Here is a 21,280-nt window from a genome sequence, read left to right as displayed (position 1 = left end):
GGCTTATGAATTCTCCAATCAGCACAAGGCTCAGGTAGCAGCAAGAAAAATCATACTGGGGACACCTGGCTGGCTCAGTCAGTAGACCTTGCAACGCTTGATCTTGATCAACACTGCAAGGTTCAGGTCATAGTGGAGTCCATGCAATTGAAACCCTTGCAGGAAAAAAAATCTTCAAAATCATAATAGAATAGATTGCCCATTTGCTAAAACTTAAAACTCATAGTCCACTTTTAAAGGACATATTCCCAGACATGCAAAGAAATGGAAATGTGTGACTATGAGAAAGTCAACATAAATATATTCCCCGTGTGCCCAGATACTAGAATCAGCACCGAAGGCTCCCATGCAGCTTCAGGAAATGTGTTCAAAGAATGGAATAAATGTGTTAAAGGAATTTAATAAAATATTGTTCTTACAGAGTGAACAGAAAGGACATTTGAACAATGAAATACAAATGTACACAGAAGACCAAATAGAAATTCAACAAGTGAAAAGAAAAAAAATGTAATGAAAGTTCAACGGGTAAACTCCACAGAAGACCTGGGAAGGCAGAATAAAGCATCAATGAGGTCAAATATACATCAATAGAAATTACCTAATCCAAAAACACAGAGAAAAGACTGGAGAGAAACAAAACCTCAGAAATCCACAGGAGAATATAAAAAAGACAAATAGATGATCACAGTTCAAAAATGAGGAGAAAAAAGAGCAGAAAAAGATTTGGAGAAATCATGTTTGACAATTCCTCTGATTTAGTGCAAAATCCTTGAGAATATAGATCCAAGAAGCTTGTAACCCACCAGACAAGAGAAGCCAAAGAAAACCACACCAAGGCTCATCCATGTCCACATGAGAAGAGACAAAAAGAAGACAAATCTTCAAAGCAACAGAGGTTAGCAACACCTTCCACACAGGACGTGGTGGTTTTAAAATGTTCATAGATTCACTGATACTCCCCCCATGAAGAGGTAGAACTAATTCTCCTCCTCTTGTGTGCAAACTGGACTCAGTGACTCACTTCTCATGGATAGAATAAGGGGGACGTGATGGTGTGTGACTTCAGAGATTGGGTCTCAAAGTTACCATGGTTTTCTCTCTCTTCTCTTTCTTTCTCTCTCTTGGATTCTGATTTTGGAAGAAGCCAGGTTCCCTGTGAGAAAGATCCTCATTTGCAGAGAGACTCATGAGTGAGGAGATGAGGCTTCCCCCTAAAAGCCCGCGGACACTGAAGCTACCTGCCAGTAGCCACACGTCGATCCTCCAGCCCACGTCTCGCCTTCGCATCACTGTGACTCTGGTCCCATCTCACTTTGAGGTGAGATTTTAGGAGAAAGAGATCAGCAGGAATGCTGGAAATTTTTAAGAAAAGAGGCAGAGACATAGAAATGGAAAAGACGCCTCTAGAATCCTACAATTCTACTGGGGAGAAGCAGGCTGACGACGTGACACCACTGCAGATACAGCCACATGTCTGGGAAAGATAGGTCACCAGTGTGCAGAGAGGCTAATACACAAGCTGACTGGGTGCTGTGTACAAGACATGCATGCTCACTGTGAAGACACAGGTGGAATATAAGCTGCTGGAACAGCTGTGCCATGCAAACTGTGACATGAAGAGGCTAGTATATTAATATCAGGAATAAAAGAGATCTGAAAAGAGAAGGCATGGCAGGAGATAAAGAGAGCCTCCCTGGTGATAAACCTAATAGAATGAGAAATGTCACAATGACAGACAGAAAGGAGACCAGTGGTTGCCCAAGGTAGGGTCCAGGGGGAGATGACAAGATGCCAAGGGGCAACAGAAAACTTTAGGATAAGGGACCTGTTTACTATCCTCCTCATCTTACCAGTTCCATGAGTCTAAACCATTGTTGACATCCCTCTAACTGTGCGTTCACATCTAGAGAATTTTATCTCATATGAAAACCTTAAGAAACAAAACCAAAAGTAGGGACAAAATGGCAAAGTGAAGATAAATATGAAATAGGTTAAGTATAAATGAGGAGTAAATTTTACAGAAATATAAGCTAGGAGAATTCATTGAGAGCTCCCCACCACGAACTACTTTTAAAGGAAGTCCTGCAGGCCAAAAAGAAATGACACTAGATGTTAACTCATAAACAGAATGGAGTAATTAACAGCAGAAATGGTGTTATTCTGTATATGTACATTTTCTTTTTAACTTATTTAAAAGACATATGACTGTTCCAAACCCTAAGTAGTACATAATATTATCTTGCTTACAATGTATGCTGGTGACACATGTAACAATACTAGCACAGAGGGGGCCAAATGAAACTCTATTCCTGTATTTACTGGATGGACTTCAATGTTACCTTAAGTAGATTGTGAAAAGTTAAAGATGCAGATTTCAATTCCTACAACTTCAATTAAAATTAATGGAAATAAGTATAGCTAAAGAGCCACTAGAAGAATCAAATCATAAACAAAAACTATTTGCTTGAAACAAAGGAAGGTAGAAAAGAAGGTACAAGAATGGAAAAGACATGAGATACTTCAGAAACAAAGAGCAAAATGATAGACCCAAATCCCACCATGTCAGGAATCATATTAAATATAAACCAACTAAAATTCTACTCAAAAAGTTGACATTATCAGACTGCATAAATATCAAGATGGACTATACACTATGTAGAATAGAAACACTTGAACTACAAAACCAAAAATAAGTTAAAACTTAAAGGGCAAAGGAATGAATATCCCATGGGAATAAAAAGCATAAGAAGTCTGAACTGTTGCATTAATCTGAAGCAAAATAGGCTGTCACACAGGGAGGGAGCATTGCTAGACACAGATAAGGATGTTCTATAAGAATAAGAGGTCAGCATCACAGCAAGACAAAGTAATGAATGGAGAAGACCCTCAGTACAGAGCTCTTAAACAGGTGACATAAAGTGGAAGAAATGTAAAGAAATGGAGAAATTAACTATTATATTTAGAGATCAATACTCTTCTCTCGTTAATAGAACAGGTAAGGATTAGAGGACTTCAACCATTCCATGAGCCAAAATAGATCACAGACTGACCTTAAATAAATGTGAAGGCAGGGAAATTATAGAGTACACTCTGTAACTGCAGTGACATTAAATTAGAAATCTGTAACATGAGGATCTCTGGGAAATCCACAAATAATTGGAAATTAGAACACACGTCAACCTCCCTGGGTTGTCATGGCTTAGAGAAGCAATCACAGGGATGTTAGAATTCTCTGTACCTGAGTGACAATGTACAGAAATAACAATGTGAGGTCTATAGATGCAACAGAAACAGAGGTTGTGACTTCAGAGATTGCAGGGAGAGAAACCAGGCCTGAGGGACCCAGACAGCAGGTCCCTGTTTTGAGGGTGCACCAAGGGGTAGAAGAGGCAGCACACCAGGGTCCTGGGGGGTAGGGGGCCACCCTCCAGGTTCCAACTGTGGGGTCTGACCCCCCTGCCCCCCCCCCACACACACAGGAGCTTCCTCCCCATGTCTATCTTGGGCATGGTGTTGAGACGCCTGGGTCCTGCAGGCCTGAGGAGCGGGGATGGGACACATTTGGGTCCTGGGGGAAAATGTTAGGGAGAAGCCTGGGCCTAACTCTTGGCTCATCTCCTTGTAGCCTCTGCAGCGTCCAGCCTCCATCACACGTCCTGTCTCCAAGCTCCAGCTGCTGCACACCTCCCTGTCGGAGGCCCTGGGGCTTGTCCTCCTGGAGCAGTGGTTCCCCATCTTCACAAATAGAAAATGTCTCCAGGTGACAGGGGCTGTGACACAGGTGTGAATGGCAGGTGGCTGTGAAATCTTAGCCCAGGGAGTGGGATCTGGAAACTCCAGAATTAGAACCTGGTCCCTTCAGGGTACACAGACCTTGCTGCCCCTCCTCTCAGTTCCTTGACTCTCCTTGCCTCCCCAGAAAAAGGGGGTCTTGCTCTGGAAGAAAGGGAGCCCCTTAACCACCTTCCCTCTCTCTTCTTTCCCCTTCATTCCGGGATGTTTGAACTATTCATACTGTAAGTATGGAAAAATGCCTAAACTTAAGTACAGTTTCCTGACCAATTACAGAGCTAACTCCTGTGTAATGACCATCAGGTGCAAAACAGAGACATCCACCAGGGCCCCACCCGGATGCCCCCGTGCCTCTTCAAGACAGAACTCCTCCTCCCCCAAGGGTCCTCTACGATGACCCTTCCGCTGACCTCTGGTCCTGGTTCCTCCTCCTGCACTCTTGTTGGCCTCCATCCCCTAATGTCACTATTTCCTACCTCTGGTCACTTCTCCAGGAGCCTCCCCAGATTCAGGTCATTACTCAGCAGAGCTCCGCCTCCTCCTTCTCCCCTTCTTCGACCACATCTTAGGAATGGACAATCCATACTTGGTTCCCTGGAGGAGGATCCTGTAGCCCTGGAAGCAGCAGCAGAAACAAGTGACAGGGACTCCAGGGTCAAGGTCCCATTAGGCCCCTGGGGAGAAGCCCAAAGGGCACTCAGGTTTTCTGTCATCATTCCTGTGGCCACACGGGGCCACTGCCACTCTCCGGTTCTGCACCGCCAGGAGAGAGGACTGGGCTGACCTGAGGCTGAGCAGGGAGGGAAAGGGGGGATGAAGGTGCCTTATTGGCAGCCCTGGCAGCAGGTGCAGGGGTGGGGCAGGGAGCAGAGGAGAGGAGATCCTTGAGCCCTGTCCTGTGTCTGTAGTTTCCCTCTGTCCTCCCCACAACCCCTCTCTCCAGGCCCTTGAACAACCCCTGGAAAACTGAAAAGTAGACAGTTTTTCCTCCTGGACCTAGTACTTGTCTGAGGGCTACTGTAAAAAAGAAACTGTTTTATTTTAGAATAGTTTGAGATTTACAGAGAATTACAAAGTTAGCGCAGAGTCCCTGTTTGCCCCACACTCGGTTGCTCTGTGAACACCACCCTCAACCTCATGCATTTACCACAGATGATGACGCAATACTCATGATTCCTACTACTGAACTCCACACAGGATTTGTTTTATTGGTTTGTTTTCTCTTCCAAGATCCCACCCAAGTTTCCATACTGAGTTAAGTCCCAATCATGTTTCCTTCAGGCTCCTCTGGATGTCACCATTTCTCAGACTTTCCTTTTTTTTTTTTTTTTTTTTTGATGTTTGAGGAGAACTTCCTGGTACATTATAGACTATCTCTCATTGTGAATTAGGCTGCCTGAGGCTATGGGGTCGGGAAGACCACAACTGGACAGGTCATTCTCAACCCAACATATCAAGAGCATACAGTGATCACTTGGTCATCACTGATGAAGTTACCCTTCACCCACTGGCTAAGGTCGTCTTACCCAGATTCTCCCTGTGAAGTTCCTTTTTATGCTTGTCCCTTTCCATAAAGTAGTCTTTGGAAGGAAGTCAGGATGTACAGCCCACAGTTAAGGGCTGTCCCACTATGCAAATGTGCATGAAAGTTGTTGTGCAGACATGAGTTTTCTAATGAGTTGGGTAACCACCTGAGAGAGGGATTAGTACCTTGCATGCTTAGTCTAGTCTATGTATGGTTTTATAAGAAACTGCTGACTCCCACAGTGACTGTGCTATTTTGTATTCCTGCCATTACTGTGTTATACCCAGAATTCGTGATCCCCAAAGACCACCAGGGAGCCGAGTCCGATGCAAAAGCAAAGAGCCTTTATTTGAGCTAGCTCGAGCTCAATCCCCTACCTGCACCAACACAGAGGTGAGATATCAGAGAGAGAGAGTGAGTTTCAAAAGCACAAAGGTTTTATAAGGATCTAGGGGCAGTTGGTGGGGTAATGGTCGTGGCCTTAGCCGATTGGCTGGGGAAGGGTCAGAGTCCTGTTGTGCAGGTTGCTGGGTGTGGTTTGAACGGGAAGTTACTCAAGGGGCAGAGGCGTGGTCTGAGGTTTGAGCGGGAATTTCTTTCTGCGGTTTTCCAGAAAGGGGGCCATGTCCGGGACATAGTCACTCAAGATGGAGGACACAGAACAAGATGGAGACACAGAACAAGATGGACGACACAGAACAAAATGGAGTCAGCCGGCCTAGGTCTGCTCTTTCAACTGATTGAGGCCTTCTGTCCTCCAAGTCCTGGTCAGCACTCAATATTATCAGTGTTTGGATTCCCACCATTCTGAGGGGAGTGTGAGGGCAGATTACTGTTGTTCCCTTTGCATTTCCCTAATGACACCTGCTATGAGCACCTTCCCAAGTGCTTATTCACCATGAGTATATCTTCTTGGTGAGCTGTCTGCTCAGGCTTTTGCTCATTTTTTTAATGACTTTTTTCTTATTGTTGCTTTTTAAGAGTTTTATGGGTATTCTAAAACAAGTCCTTTATCAGATATGTGATTTGCAAATATCTTCTCCCAGTCTCCGGCCTGAGCTTTTTCACTGATCTAACAGTGGACACATATACACAGATGTGTTTTGGGGGACAGGAGAAAGGAGAAATGGCTCACTGTGATGGATTTTGGGTAGAGAACTTGGGTGATGGCGGAAGAGGGGTTACCATGTGACTTCTTTATTTTTGGATGTTTGTGATTGTGATTATCTACTGGATTCTCTCATATGTGCTGGAGTGATGTTTTCAAAAAATAAACTAGTTTAAATCCTTAACACTTGGCAGATTATCCTCAGACCATTAATTAAGACTCAGGTTCTGATCTTCTACTTTAGGACCAATCATCTTTTCACTGAAGTATTTCGCCTTTGAATTTCCATTTCTGAAGCAGGTGGGCTTGATTGTATGGACAGGTCCTCCTATGAGAATAGCTTAAAATGCCATGTAACATATAAAAACTATCATCTAGTAAGCATTAAAACTGACAAGATAGTAATAAAAGAATAAAGGAGAACACCCCTAAAGGAAGAAAAAGACCCTGCTTGCCCCCACCCTACCTCCCATAACCCCCTATACAACAGGGTTCTGAGAAATGGAGCAAAGTCTCTGTGAGTCCCCTACCCAGGGCACGGACAGGCAGGCTCGGCCTTTCCAGCTCTGTGGCCTGAGGTGCTGACTTTCCTACCATCTCCTTCCTCTTTAAAGTGTAAAGAAACATGTATAAACTGATTAGGATGTGTATGTATGGTGTACAATATATATGATGTAATGTATATTCCCTGTAGAAAAATTATAAAATGAGAAAGGCTAATGATGACAAAGTAAAAAGGATGGTAATTCTCACACCTGAGCTATTTTGTTGTGTTGTCTCCTAGTCTATTATAGATGCTCCTGGTGCTGGAACTCTCTCTCTCTAAGGTGATGAGCACAGAGCTCAGGGACCCTAGCCCTGCTCTCTCCAGATGCCATTTCCCCAGTCAGCTCACTGTCCCCTTCCTGAAAGGGCTGCTTTGCACTTCCTCCCCCCTCTTCAGTCTCCTGCACCCCTCCCTGCCCCCCTTCCTGAGACGATGAGCTCCTTTGTTTCTCACTCTGAAAGAAGGACTCAAATGAGAACTGCACAGTCCTCCCTCCCCTCCCCCACATCGGCACCTGTGTCCTCACCTACTAAGTGATGGTGGAGGTGCCCCTCCTGTTTCAGGCTGCGCCTCCATTTGGGCACCTGCATCATCCATTTCCCCCTCTCTGCTGGCTCAGCCGTTCCCCATACAAACATGCTGTCCTGACTCCTATGCAAAAACATGAAACACAACTAAAGAAATCAAAACAAAATCCTCCCATAAAAATCCAACACTTGTTTCCATGACTCTCACAACTCCTGCCCCACCTCTATGGCCTCCGTGCAGAACTTTCCTGACTCCATTTGTCACCCACCATGTTGTCTTTAGCAAATGTATAGACACAGAGTTTTAAAAAGTCTAATACTTCTGCAGTGCTTGAGGTCAAGTCAGATCCCCAATCTTCTATGTCCCCCTTTCCTGAATCTCAGAGATCACCCGCACTAGTTCTTTCAGCTGATTCTCTGATTATTGCTTCTGTGCCTCTAAATAGCCTGCTTCTTGCACCCATTCTCTGGTTTTCAGGTTTATGCATCATCTTTACTGAATTTGCTCTTTCACACTCTCCCATATGCCCCGTATAATTATTTTATAACTTTGATTAGCTCAATGTGCACTGTTTGCATTTGTATGACCGTAAAGTGCTACCCACAACTGAGCATTTAGTAGACTATGATTACTTTACCTTTCCTGATTCAACTTATTATTTTCCCAAAATAAATACATATCTTATCCTTCATTTGCTTAGTGTCTGTTGTTCTCATTTAAATCCTTCCCAAGCTCCTCCTGGGTAAATCTTCATGAATCTATTCAAACCCATCCACTGTTCCACCTCATGTCTGTGCAGACGCCTGTCCAACAACCCTCAGTCCTTTCCCATGTGGACGGGATGCCTGCACACCTGGGGCAGGGCCAACAGCCGGACCCCCTCAGCTCAGCCTGGGTGCCCTCTGACTCTTTCCTTCTGGCCCCCTGTTGCCTGGAACCCACGTGCTCCCTTCTTTTGGTTTTCTCTGTCATTTTCCCCTTTGCCTAGTGGTATCCCATGGAGGGAATGTGGAAAGTAGACACTGACACTCTAAACATCTGATGTGCTTTTGGGCTACCCTCACCCTGATTCCCACGGTGATGGGATAGAGACTCTGTCCTGGACACAGTTGTCCTCAGGATTTGGGGACCGTGGGTCATGTCTCCCAGCTGCCAGTTCTGTGTTGTTGTGTCTGTAGTTTCCAAGGTGTCTGCTCCTCTACCCTCCTCCTGACATTTCATTGTGATGTGTCTTCGTGTGGGTCTCTTGTCATCCACTCTAGTTAAGAACTTGGGTAGGACTTTCAACATATGCGTTGCTCCCTGTCAACTCTGAGAAATATTCTTAAATTTTTGGAAACAAATTTTAAGAACCAAACAGGTCTTCTCTCCTCTTGCCTTTACCTTCCGACTGTACTACTTCAGGGAAGTACAACTGTAATCATCCACTTTACCGACTAAATTATTCATTTCTAGAGTCATCGTTTTAACTCCCAAGAGCTCTTTATTGTTCTAGGGTTGTTCACCAGTGTGTGTGGTTCAGATTCTGTTCCGTATGCCATATGCCTCTTACATTCTGTAGACATGATTGATTATAGTAGTAAGGGACCTGTTAGGTCTCTAGATCTCCTGTGATCTCTCCTCAAGACATCCTGAACTTTCTCCATGCAGCATTCATCTCAGGAGTGACTTACGTTTGTCTCTGTCATTTCTGCTAATGCCCACCTCCCACAGGACAGTGCCAGTGTTGTGTCACTAGGGGCTCACGCTTGTTCTTCATCTTACATCTGGAGTCAGGTGACATTGAGCCACTGGAAGCCTCGAGATGTATGATGTACACAGGATGTTGGGCTTTAGTTTGATTTGAGCAGGTAAATCACACTGCCTTGTAACGTCCTCCTAGACTCTAAGCCTACCAGCCTCCCATCGCAGAACATTCTGGAACATTGCAACCATCCATTTGCATGGAGTAAACAGTCATACCCACCTCCTAATGGACAGGGAACCAAGGAAAGACAGTCATCAAGGCCTCTGCAAACTTTGTGGGTTGAATTCTGGTTCCAGTACCTCCTTATCCTCTCTAAGTCTCCCTTTCCCTCTCTGTGCAAAGGCGTCCCCTCTGGGATGCCCCATGGGTTTGCTTTGATGATTATCTTTTATCTTCTGTGTACATCACATGGTGATATTCTACTATTTATACTTCCCATTATCATATTGACTATAAGACTTAGATAAGTTCCTTTCTCTGTTTTTATAAACCACAATTCAAGAAACATCCCTGAAATATATTTTGAAAAATTTTTTAATGTTTATTTAGTTTTTAGAGGGAGGGAGAGAGTGAGAGAGACAAAGAGATAGAGAACGAGCAGGAGCAGGATAGAGAGAGACAGAGAGAGGGAGATACAGAATCCAATGTATGCTTCAGGCTCTGACTCTCAGCACAGAGCCCATGCGGGGCTCGAACTCACCAACCGTGAGATCATGACCTGAGCTAGGACTGGACACTTAACCAACTGAGCCATCCAGGCACTCCCAGGAAAATATACTTTTGACAACATATATGATTATCTCCTTATGATAAACTCCTAAAGGAGGGGCACCTGGGTAGCTCACTCTGTTAAACATCAGACTCTTGATTTCAGCTCAGGTCGTGATCTCTGGATTCCTGAGGTCCAGCCTGGTGTGGGGCTGCTTGGGATTCTCTTTCTCCTCTTTCTCTGCCCCTCTCCCTACTTCTGCATCCACTCTCTCTCACCTTTTCTCAGAATAAATAAACATTTTTTTAAAAAAGGATAAAGCCCTCAAAGAGAATGTCCATGTCATAGTATAAGCATATTTAAATTGTGGAGACACATTTCAGAAGAACTCTTTAGAAAATTTAAACTAGTATTCACTCCCATTGCTCTTTATGATGGTATATTTTCCCCACCCTCTGCTGGACACTCTCATAACTAACCTACTTTCATCTTTGCCAAGTTGAAGATACCAAGGTTTATTCCCGTTTTTTACTCCACATTCTCATTTTTGTTTGTATTTACTTATTATCAATATAGTGTGTGACATTTTGTGTCTTCCTTTCCAAATTGTTCTCTAATATTTATAATTATCTTTTTCTTTTTTCTTTTCTTATTATTTGAGTGCAGCTTACACACACTCTTCCATTCCTTTCAGGTTTACAACATAGTGACTTGTCATATAATCCAGTAATTGCACTCTTGAGTATGTACTCAAAGAAAATGAAAACACCAATTCTTTTTTTTTTTTTTTAGTTTATTTATTTGAAAGACAGAGAGTACACAAGCAAAGGAAGGTCTGAGACATTTTCCCTGTTATTTCCATCAAGGGGCTGGAGGAGGAGGTGCACAGGGACACAGAAACCTCAGCAATGGCACCGGCTCCTGAGCTCTCTTCTCCTGCAATCCTGCCTCACCCCTGAGCCTGACCCCTGTGGAGTCCAGGGCTGCTCAGAAGCTTCTTCCTCTTCCCACTGACGCCCAGGCTTCTGCTCAGACATCTCCACCTCACTTACAGTCCAGACCCCACTCAGGCTTCTCAGTTAGAATCCACCTGAGAGCAGAGCAGTGGGGTGAGGGAGGGGGTGTCCCCTTACCTTCCACCCCACGTGAGGCCACAGGACTAAGGAGAGAAGACCCAGCTGCCTTTCTCCTCCTCAGCCAAGCCCTCCCTAGGGTCTCCTTCAGCTCCAGCACCTGGACAGGGACCCAGACACCAGGGGGCGCCCTCATCCCAGATGATGTTAAGAGTGTGAGGTTTTTTTTTTTTTTCCAGAAGCCATACTGATAGAACCTGTGTCCACCCATAGACAAATGGATAAGGAAGATGTGTGGTATGTACACATACATATAAATATGTACTGCCACTTGTGACAACATGGATGGACAAACAGGGCAGTATGTCTGCTAAGTGAAATGAATCAGACTGAGATAGACAAGTACCATATGATTTCACTCATATGTGTAATCTAAAAAAAAACAAAACAAATGAGTAAAGAAACAAACAGCAGAATCAGACCTATAAATACAGAGAACAAACTGATGACTGCCAGAGGGAAGGGGTTGGGAGGATGGGCACAGTGGGTGAGGGGAGTGGGAGACACAGGCTCCAGTTATGGAAGGGAACAGATCATAGGAATAAAAGGCACAGCACAGGGAATATCGTCAGTGAGACTATAACATCATTGTGTGGTGACAGATGGCAGCTACACTCTGGTGAGCACAGCATGGTGTAGACAGAAAGTGAAGGGCCCCTGGGTGGCTCTGTAGTTTCTCCAGTCATGATCCCAGGTCATGGAATCAAGCCCCACGGGACTGAACCGGCTTGAGATTCTCTCTCTCTCTCTCTCTCTCTCTCTCTCTCTGTCTCTCTCTCTCTCCCTCTACCTCTCTTCCCTGCTCTGGCTGCCTCTCTCTCAAAAAAAGAAAATGTATACAGAAGCTGAGTCACTGGGTTGTACACCCAAAACTAATGTAATCTTGTGTGTCAACTATATTCAAATTTAAAATATCTTTAAAAAGAAATTAATTAGGAAGAATAAACTCTAGGAGTGCCTGGGTGGGTCAGTCGGGTGGGCATCCGACTCTTGATTTCAGCTCAGGTCATGCATGATCGCATGGTTCGTGGGTGTGAGACCTCCATCAGGCTCTTCGAATGGGTGCGTCCTCTCCCATGGCTGCAACTGCAGAGAACAGATGCACAGTTACAATAAGGCATGGAAAGGCTAAGTTAGACCGGCAGAAACACAGACCCCTATACATGCAGATGTTCATGTGGGGTGTGGGGTCAGGGGAAAGACTGAGGTGCAAAAAAGAAAATTGGACGAGAGAGGAAAGAGATCCCACATAGAAATAAACAAAACATCCCAACATGGCATCAAGATCAGGGCATAAACTTGTCAGGCACCCATTAGGCATCAGGCACCACTGCCTGCACTTTGTTTCAAGACAAAGTCACTGAGGAATGAGGAGACTCTGAAGACTTGGAGGAACCAGTTTCATGAGATCAATACTCACGGGAGGAGGAAATGTCCATCTCATCAGGCAGCTCACTACGACTGACCTCAATGTGACCCTGTACCTCACTGAGGATCTTGGCATTGTTTTCACTTGACACGAATGTGATGGCCAAGCCCTTGGGCGAACTGGCCTGCTCAGGCCTCCTGGAAGGAGACAGAGGGTAGCACTGGAAGACCCCAAAGTAGGAAGACACCCAAAAGGAGGGACGAGGATGTAATGTACGAAGACATAGGAAATCAGGGGGTGGGAGGGGACACTGGGATGCCTGTGTGGGTGTGCAGCTTACCTGATCCAGGTAGGTGTGGGATTCCTCAGGCAGGTGGCAGTTGATGGCAGTGTTTACCTGCTCAATGTCCATACCTCGACCAAATAGGTTGGTGGCCACAAGAATTCATCATGAAAGGTCTTTAAACTATGGACACCAAGAAATCTTTGTCAGAATGAAAATTAGAAAAATGTTCACAGTCCTTTCTCTCGGGGGTCTCATGTCATCCCAAGGACACAAAACATCTTTCCATCTCTGACTCACCTCTCTTCCCAGGATGTCCCACAGTGGATGGCAATGGCTGGGAAGTTCTGCTCCACCAGGAGCTGGGCCGGGGCCATGTAACACTGCACAGACTTCACAAAAATCTCTGCCTGTGTGTGGAGAGTAGGGGGATGTGGGCCCACGGGTGTGTGTGTGTAGAAGAGAGAGACAATGTGCCAGAGTGGGAGATCAGGAAATACACCCTCTACACGAATCCCACTAATTCCCTCTTATTCCTCACTACATGATTCCTTCTTTTTTGCTCTCAGTATAACTTACCTTTCTTTTCTCTCCTCTGGTTCTGATTTTCCTGAGTAGATGGGCCTCTGAGGAGATACAGAGAACAGTAACCAAATTTGGCAGACATGTTAGGAGACATGAATGAGGTACTCCATGACAAAAGGATAAATATTGGAAGTAGGGTCTGGAATGACCATGACCAATATTCCTCCTTATAAAACATTAAACCTAAGACCTACCCTAAATCTAGGTTTAGTGTGAATAAGTTACACAATCGATAAGCTGAGAGAATGCTTCTCCTCAGGGAGTGATACAAGAAGAAATAAACACTTAAGAACCCTAACAGGGCCAATGTATATTGGGATATTTAAGAATTTAAAAGTCCTTCCAGATGGTTTTAAAAGTTTATTTATTTATTGGGGCACCTGGGTGGCTCAGTCAGTTAAGCGTCCGACTTCAGCTCAGGTCATGATCTCGCAGTCCGTGAGTTCGAGCCCCACATCGGGCTCTGTGCTGACAGCTCAGAGCCTGGAGCCTGTTTCGGATTCTGTGTCTCCCTCTCTCTCTGACCCTCCTCCGTTCATGCTCTGTCTCTCTCTGTCTCAAAAATAAATAAACCTTAAAAAATATATATTAAAATTTTTTTAAGTTTATTTATTTATAATGAGACAGAGAAGGATAGAGTGAGTATGAGCAGGGGAGAGGCAGAGACAGAGAGAATCCCAAGCAGACTCCACCCTGTCAATGCAGAGCCTGACACAGGGCTCCATCTCATAAACCATGAGATCAAGAGTCAGACACTTAACCAACTGAGCCACCCAGGCTCCCAAAAACACCAATTATTTTTAAAATATAGCTATTTTAAAATATGGAATTGAAGACAGAAGAAACAGCAGCCCGCACATCAGGAACTGATCTGACAATGACAGCTGGGCCTCAGTGTGGTTAGAAGCTGGCTGATGCCACCACTGGGCCATATTATTCTCCTGTGGGACATGAGCCACTAATGCAACAATCATGCATTAGTACAGCATCCATTCCATATGTAGATGGGCCTATGGATTGAATGTAACACAGGAGACAGTCAATGATGCTGTTTCAAGATCCAGTTTGCAAATAACCTCAGAGGAGGTACAACTTGTGTAGTTTTAATATAATATCAAAGATGAACATCCATAATTATCTGAAAAGGTTATGATACATACTATTCTCCTATGGTCAAGGATGTAAATTTTTTTCATATACTTCAACCAAAACAACACAACAGATGCAGAAGCAAATCTTAACATCTAGTGGTCTACTAACGAGACAGACAAGAAAGAGACTTGCAAAGTGGAAAATGAAACAAAACCAGTGTTCTCACTGCCCCTTTTATTTGGGAAAATTGTTATTTTTAATAAAAACCATATTTCAGTTTTCATATGATTGCAAATGAATTTAAAAATATTTAAACCTGTTTTATTCCTACTATGGTAAATATTGATAGGTATAGCCCACAGACACAAACTTATCCCTGGGATCCTCGCTAATTTGTAAGACTGTGTAGATATCCTGAGAACAAACTATTGGAGAATCAGTGACTCACACAGCTCCTGGGCCACGACTCAGGGAGACAGCGTGACAAGGAGCCCTCTGTGCAGTAGGTGAGGGCTAGGGGCAAAGCCCCAGGTCCCTGGGCCTGCCTCTCAGGGTCTCAGGCCCCAAGGCGGTGTCGCGTTCTGGGAAGCCCAGTGTTGGGGAGTTCCCATCTGCCCTGGTTTCACCTCCCTGCCACAACGTGTGTCAGGTCTTTTTGCCTGGATACTGATGATGCGGCCTCGGTTTGTACTCCCATTGGCGATGGGTTTACCAAGAAGCCAATCCAGTGCACCGCGGTTCCGGGGTGTAGTCTCTGCGCTCGCCTCCGGTTCCAGCTGCGACTCACATTCTCCCCAGACCCCGAGGATGCGGGTTGTTATGCCCCGAACGCTCCTCCTGCTGCTGTCGGGGGCCCTGGCCGTGACCCAGACCTGGGCAGGTGAGTACGGGTTCGGGAGGAAAGGGACTCTGAGGGGCAGGAGCGAAGAAACCGCCCGGCGGGGAAGCGGAACTCCCGGGGAAGCCGACTGTCCACCGCCCGGACCCAGACCTCCACCCGGGCCTCCCCCCGGGCTCCCCTCCCCCGTCCCTCCCGGACTCCGTCCTGCTCTCCCCTACTCTGGTCCTCCTCCCCCTGCCCTCCCGGCCGACTCCCCCTGGGACCCGGGCCCCTCGCGGGGAGGAGGATCGGGCGGGGTCTCAGCCCCTCCGCGCCCGCAGGCTCCCACTCCTTGAGGTATTTCCACACCGCGATGTCCCGGCCCGGCCTCGGGGAACCCCGCTTCATCGCCGTGGGCTACGTGGACGACACGCAGTTCGTGCGGTTCGACACCGACACCCCAAATCCGAGGATGGAGCCGCGGGCGCCATGGATGGAGCAGGTGGGGCCAGAGTATTGGGACCGGGAGACGCGGATCGCCAAGGTGCACGCAGAGATTGCCCGACCGAACCTGCAGACCGCCCTCCGCTACTACAACCAGAGCGAGTCCGGTGAGCGACGCGGGCCCGGGTCCAGGGCACGACCCCATCCCCACGGACGGGCCGGGGTCGCCCCGAGTCTCGGTGTCTGAGCGCAGCCTCGAAGCCGCGAGACTCCCAAGTCCCCCGACCGGGGAAGAGCCCGCGGGAGCTTTTAGGGGGTTTAGCTTTCGCTTTCACCTTAATCACTGCTGCTCTGGGGGCGGGGCGGGGACAGGGTCACACAGCATCCAGAGAATGCATGGCTGTGACATCGGGCCTGACGGACGCCTCCTCCGCGGGTACAGTCAGTTGGCCTACGACGGCGCGGATTACATCGCCCTGAACGAGGACCTGGGCTCCTGGACCGCGGCGGACACCGCGGCGCAGATCACACGCCGCAAGTGGGAGGTGGCCGGTGAGGCGGCGCGCTATAGGAAGTACCTGGAGGACACGTGCTTGGCGGGGCTCCGCAGGTACCTGGAGATGGGGAAGGAGACGCTGCTTCGTGCAGGTACAGGGGCCGCGGGGCCTCCCCGATCTCCCCTTCACCGGGGCTGGCTTCCCACAAGGAAGGGAAAATTTTGGACTCCGTTTCAGAACAGCTCTCCTCCCCGGGTGGGAAGAGGGACATCTGCCTCCTTGTTCATATTCCTGCTAGAGAGTGACTCACCTAGAGGGAGCTTTTCTCTCAAGGACAGACAGGAATCCACTCTCCCCAGCAGGGACTCAGGTTGAGCCCATCCCTGAAATAACCCATCAGCAGTTCCCTTTGACCCTGGCAGCCACCTTATGAACCATGACCTTCCCTCTCAAGGCCTTGTTCTCCATCTGAGAACATGTTTGGAGATCTGAGTCTGCGTTTGCTGAGTCATTCACCCTCCACCACAGTCAGGACCAAAGTGTGTTCCTCCCTTAGACCTGCAGCTTCCTACCCGGGCTTCTCTCCCAGATTCCAGAACATAACAAGGATCAGGAGATCCCAAAGGCTAGACTGCTGTCTGGGTTTTGTGCTTCTTCCATCCAGACCAGTGGTCCTATCCACCTCAGGATGGTCACGTGGATGCAGTTTCAGTGGCCCATAAAGCTAAACCACAGTGTGGATTCTCTGATTCTTCTTCCTCAGAATCTCCCAAAACACGGGTGACCCGCCACCCCATCTCTGACCGTGAGGTGGCCCTGAGGTGCTGGGCTCTGGGCTTCTACCCTGCGGAGATCACCCTGACCTGGCAGCGTGATGGGGAGGACCACACCCAGGACACAGAGCTTGTGGAGACCAGGCCTGCAGGAGATGGAACCTTCCAGAAGTGGGCGGCTGTGGTGGTGCCTTCTGGAGAGGAGCAGAGATACACGTGCCATGTGCAGCACGAGGGGCTGCCCGAGCCCATCACCTTGAGATGGGGTAAGGAGGGTTTGGGGTAGAGCCCCGTGTCAGGGAAAGCAGGGCCCTTCTGGAGAATTTCACAAAGTCAAGACTGAAGCCAGAGGTCTGAGCCCCTCACCTTCCTTCCTTTTCCAGAGCCATCCTCTCAGCCCTCCATCCCCATCCTGGGCATCATGGCTGGTGTGGCTGTCCTTGTGGTCACTGTGGTGGTTGGAGCTGTGATCTGGAGGAAGAAGTTCTCAGGTAGGAACAGAGTGGGGGGATCTGAGTTCTCTTGTCCCGCTGGGGGGTTTCCTAGGTAGCACATTGTCCTGCCTGGTTCCTGGGAGGTTCCATCCACACACATGGACCTGCCCACTCTGGAGCCATTACTAACATTCACTCTGTAGCAAAGCACATGTGAAAATGAAGAACAGATTTTCACTTGGTAATTCTGGTGACGGGGACCTGATTCCCAGCAGTGACAGGACAGAGAGGAAGGTCCCTGCTCAGGACAGACCTCCAGAAAGTCAGGCGGTCCTGTGCTCCCCCACACCTCTTTTTTCATGTTTCCTGAGCCTGTCCTGGGTCTTCAGTCAGAATTCTGGAAACTTCATTGTGGACCAGGACTAAGAGGTTGCTCTAGGATCCCATGGCCCAGCTGTCCTAGGTTTGTAACATGATATTTTCTTCCCACAGCAGAAAAAGGACCGAGCTACTCTCATGCTGCACGTAAGTATGGAGGGGGTGATCCTTGAAACCCTGGGATAGTGTAGACAGGACCCCAATGGGGAGCTCACTCCCCCCACCCCCCCATAGCTGCTCCTTTAGTCTCAACTCCTGTGGCTCTGATCACATCCTGTTTGTTCTACCCCAGGCAATGACAGTACCCAGGGCTCTGATTCGTCTCTAATGGCTCCTAAAGGTAAGACTCCGGAGGGCCTGAAGTGGGGAGGTGTGGGGGAACTAGGGACATGTTGACATGTGGGGGGCTGTTGAGAATGTGGCACTTATGTGACTGATCTAAATCTGTTCATGATTAATTTTTTCACAGTGTGAGACCTGCTGCCCCTCAGGGACTGAGCAATACAGGATCTGTTCACACTTGGTGCCATCGAGATCCCCTGACTTTTTGCAGATGGTGTCAGAATGTGTCTGCGTTCCTATTAGCATATTGTGAGGACACAGGAGACTGGCCCCCCCTGCCCACCATGACCCCTCCCCGTACTGATTCGTGTTCCCTTTCTGACCTGCTTTCCTGTTCCAGCCGAGGAGGGGTGGACCATCTCCATCCCCGTCTTTTTTTCATGTTGGACTGAGTACTTTCCTATTGAAAATGAGAATCCAGATATGAATTTGTGTTTTGTAATTCTTGGTATGTGGGCATGATGAGGTAATAAAAGAGAGGATTTGTATGGTTGGAACAGAAAATAAATGAGAGCACTGAGAACCTTCCAGAACCCGCATGTTTCCTGTGCCGTGTCTGTTGCAGGTGCGGACAGGAGAGGGCTGGAGGAGCCGAGCGGGGACGGGGCCTGGGTCCAGTCGGTGCTCAGTGCATAATTAGTGTGACGTGCTCACTCCTCAGCTGGGTCATGTCTCTGCTCCTTGTCCTTGCCCCTTCTGTGGAACCTTGTCTCACTAGGACCATGACTACAGGGACATGGACGTCATCTGTCACCAGGACCTTGTGAAGCAAGAGCTTCCTGTGACTGGGTCAGCCCAGGCTCCATCCTGGGTTGTGACCTCAGGCCCATCTTTTGGGTGTATTTTCTTCTTTGTTTCTGTGGAGCATCAGGCCTGTTCTTGCTCTTGTGTCTGAGTTCCTGTCTCATTCTTCCCGGGTGATCCCAGTAGTTACAGCACCAGGAGTCCTTTGGGCTGTCGTTCCCACAGGCCTAGGTGGCCCCTGTACACAGGAGTCTCTGTGGTTTGCAGAGATGAATTATCAGATTCATCCATCTCCTCCCTCTAGAGCTGTCTTCTGGATTATTCTTTACATCCTGAGGTAGACAGAGAGGAATCTGAGAGTTTCTCATCCTCTTTCATCTTCAGTTAGTTTCTACCTTCTCTGCCTCTCTGCCCCCTCTCCCTGCCCTTAGTTCTAGTGATGCTGGTGCTGGCTCCCATCCAAATTCATGGAGTTTTAAAGCACAGTCTCACATAGATTTCTATTTGGTTGGAGAAAAGGCCCCATAGAGCCTAAGTACAATGATTCTGAAGACAGGACTGTAACTCTGTGCTGTGCTGTGCTGTGCTGTGCAGGGGAAACGCTGTGGGAGGGGGGAGCTGAGCAGAAAAAGGGAGGGAGGAGCAGCCCTGGGGGAAAAGTAGAGGCGGCACTGATGGTGAGGTGGGGGCACTTTTTGTGGGAGCTGCCACGGACTGGCTGTGCTGAGGCTCATCCAGAAGACAGAGATCCTCTCCGCTGACCAATCGTTCCACTGATAATGTCGTGTGCCACATGCAGGACCCGCTATTTTTTCATCTAAGACACCTCAGTAACTAAGAAGAGGCAAACGTGCTGGTCTTGTGGAGAATATGTCCTAGGGGTGAGGGGCAGACTCTATTTGACCCTGAAACAATGTGTGGATTGAGGACAATGACCCCATTGTGCAGTCAGAAATCCAAGTATAACTTTTGACTCCCCTGAAACCTAAGTACTGCTATTGATAGGAAGTCTTCTTGAAAACACGAACAGTTGTGTAACGTATAGTTTGCATGTTACATGCAGTATGTACTGTATTCTTACAATAAATTAAGCTGGAGAAAATAGTAAGAAAACATAAGAAAAAGTGCAGCAAGTCCACGTAAGTGTAAAAGTAAGTGTTAAAAAGTCCACATATCGGAGGACATGAGCAGTTCAAGCTGGTGTAATTCAGAGCCAACTGTATACTGTATTAATGTGGTAAAAAAGGGAAGGGTTTACATTGGAGGTTAGCAAAAAGGTGAAAAATCTATAGATTAAAAACTATAGAAAGCTTACAAAGAAATTGAAGAAGACACAAAAATGTAAAAATATTCCATGCTCCTGGATTCAAAGAACAAATATTGTTAAAATGTTGATACTACCCAAAACAATCTACATATTCAATGCAATCCCTATCAAAATAACACCAGCATTCTTCACAGAGCTAAAACCTACAATCGTAACATTTATATGGAATCAGAAAAGACCCCAAATAGCCAAAGTAATCTTGAAAAAGAAAACCAAAACTGGAGGTATCACAATCCCGGACTTCAAGATGTATTTCAAAACTGTAATCATCAAGACAGTATGGTACTGGCACAAAAACAGACACTCAGATCAATGGAACAGAATAGAGAACCCAGAAATGGACCCAAAAACATCAGTCAACTAATCTTTGACAAAGCAGGAAAGAATATCCAATGGAATAAAGACAGTCTCTTCAGCAAATGGTGCTGAGAAAACGGGGCAGCGACATGCAGAAAAATGAACTAGGACCATTTTCTTACACCATACACAAAGATAATCTCAAAATGGATGAAAGACCTAAATGTAAGACAGGAAACCATCAAAATCCTAGAGGAAAAAACAAGCAAAAACCCCTTTGACCTCAGCCACAGAAACTTCTTATGTCTCTGGAAGAAAGGGAAACAAAAGCAAAAATGAACTATTGGGACCTCATCAAAATAAAAAGCTTCTGCACAGTGAAGGAAACAAACAGAAAAACTAAAAGGCAACCAACAGAATGGGAGAAGATATTTGCAAATGACATATCAGATAAAGTGTTAGTATCCAAAATCTATAAAGAACTTATCAAACTCAACACCCAAAAGCAAATAATCCAGTGAAGAAATGAGCAAAAGACATGAATAAACACTTCTCCAAAGAAGACATCCAGATGGCCAACCGACACATGAAAAAATGCTCAACATCACTCATCATCAGGGAAATACAAATCAAAACCACAATGAAATACCACCTCACACCTGTCAGAAACATTAACAACTCAGGCAACAGATGTTGGCGAGGATGCAGAGAAAGAGGATCTCTTTTGCACTGCTGGTGGGAATGCAAACTGGTGCAGCCGCTCTGGAAAACAGTATGGAGGTTCCTCAAAAACTAAAAATGGAACT

At 46.7% G+C, this 21,280-nt stretch overlaps 2 protein-coding genes, 1 long non-coding RNA gene and 1 pseudogene across 12 annotated transcripts in view; 3 read left to right on the top strand and 1 right to left on the bottom strand.

The window, feature by feature from the left end:
- LOC132666876 (patr class I histocompatibility antigen, A-2 alpha chain-like) overlaps positions 1 to 18,633 on the top strand; it is a 538,163-nt gene extending 519,530 nt beyond the window's left edge. Inside the window, exon 10 of the transcript XR_013555563.1 lies at positions 18,234 to 18,633. The gene's annotated coding sequence lies outside the window, so the exon portion shown is untranslated. The remainder of the gene's footprint in view (positions 1 to 18,233) is intronic.
- The window catches only part of LOC132677782 (class I histocompatibility antigen, Gogo-B*0103 alpha chain-like), a 253,922-nt pseudogene extending 235,289 nt beyond the window's left edge, over positions 1 to 18,633 (top strand). Inside the window, exon 8 of the transcript XR_013555561.2 lies at positions 18,234 to 18,633. The product of XR_013555561.2 is annotated as a class I histocompatibility antigen, Gogo-B*0103 alpha chain-like (transcript). The remainder of the gene's footprint in view (positions 1 to 18,233) is intronic.
- LOC132666874 (class I histocompatibility antigen, Gogo-B*0101 alpha chain-like) overlaps positions 1 to 21,280 on the top strand; it is a 426,482-nt gene that overhangs the window by 340,546 nt on the left and 64,656 nt on the right. For 2 of the 7 annotated variants that reach the window (XM_078446716.2, XM_081795709.1), the window contains exons 7-8: positions 18,057 to 18,104; positions 18,234 to 18,633. In XM_078446716.2, coding sequence (XP_078302842.1) covers positions 18,057 to 18,104; positions 18,234 to 18,238 — 53 coding nt within the window. In that variant the 3' untranslated portion in view covers positions 18,239 to 18,633. Of the gene's footprint in view, positions 1 to 15,183; positions 15,299 to 15,579; positions 15,850 to 16,054; positions 16,331 to 16,942; positions 17,219 to 17,335; positions 17,444 to 17,878; positions 17,912 to 18,056; positions 18,105 to 18,233; positions 18,634 to 21,280 lie in introns of those variants that run through there. The other 5 variants (XM_078446711.2, XM_081795707.1, XM_060615057.2 and 2 more) reach the window with 4 other exon arrangements.
- Positions 10,758 to 15,184, bottom strand: LOC132666886 (uncharacterized). Of its 3 annotated transcripts, none has more exons than XR_009604885.3 (5): positions 13,321 to 13,877; positions 13,042 to 13,151; positions 12,799 to 12,924; positions 12,510 to 12,655; positions 10,758 to 12,175 (listed from the first exon to the last, which is right to left on the bottom strand). It is a non-coding gene; the product is annotated as an uncharacterized LOC132666886 (long non-coding RNA). The 3 variants fall into 3 exon arrangements; XR_009604886.2 differs by adding an exon at positions 14,867 to 15,184 and having other exon boundaries at positions 10,764 to 12,655; positions 13,321 to 13,367; XR_009604884.3 differs by having other exon boundaries at positions 10,758 to 12,655.

This window comes from Panthera onca, chromosome B2 (genome assembly GCF_046562875.1).
Source record: "Panthera onca isolate mPanOnc1 chromosome B2, mPanOnc1 haplotype 2, whole genome shotgun sequence".
Lineage (NCBI taxonomy): Eukaryota > Metazoa > Chordata > Mammalia > Carnivora > Felidae > Panthera > Panthera onca.
This window is presented reverse-complemented; position numbering and strand designations above follow the sequence as displayed.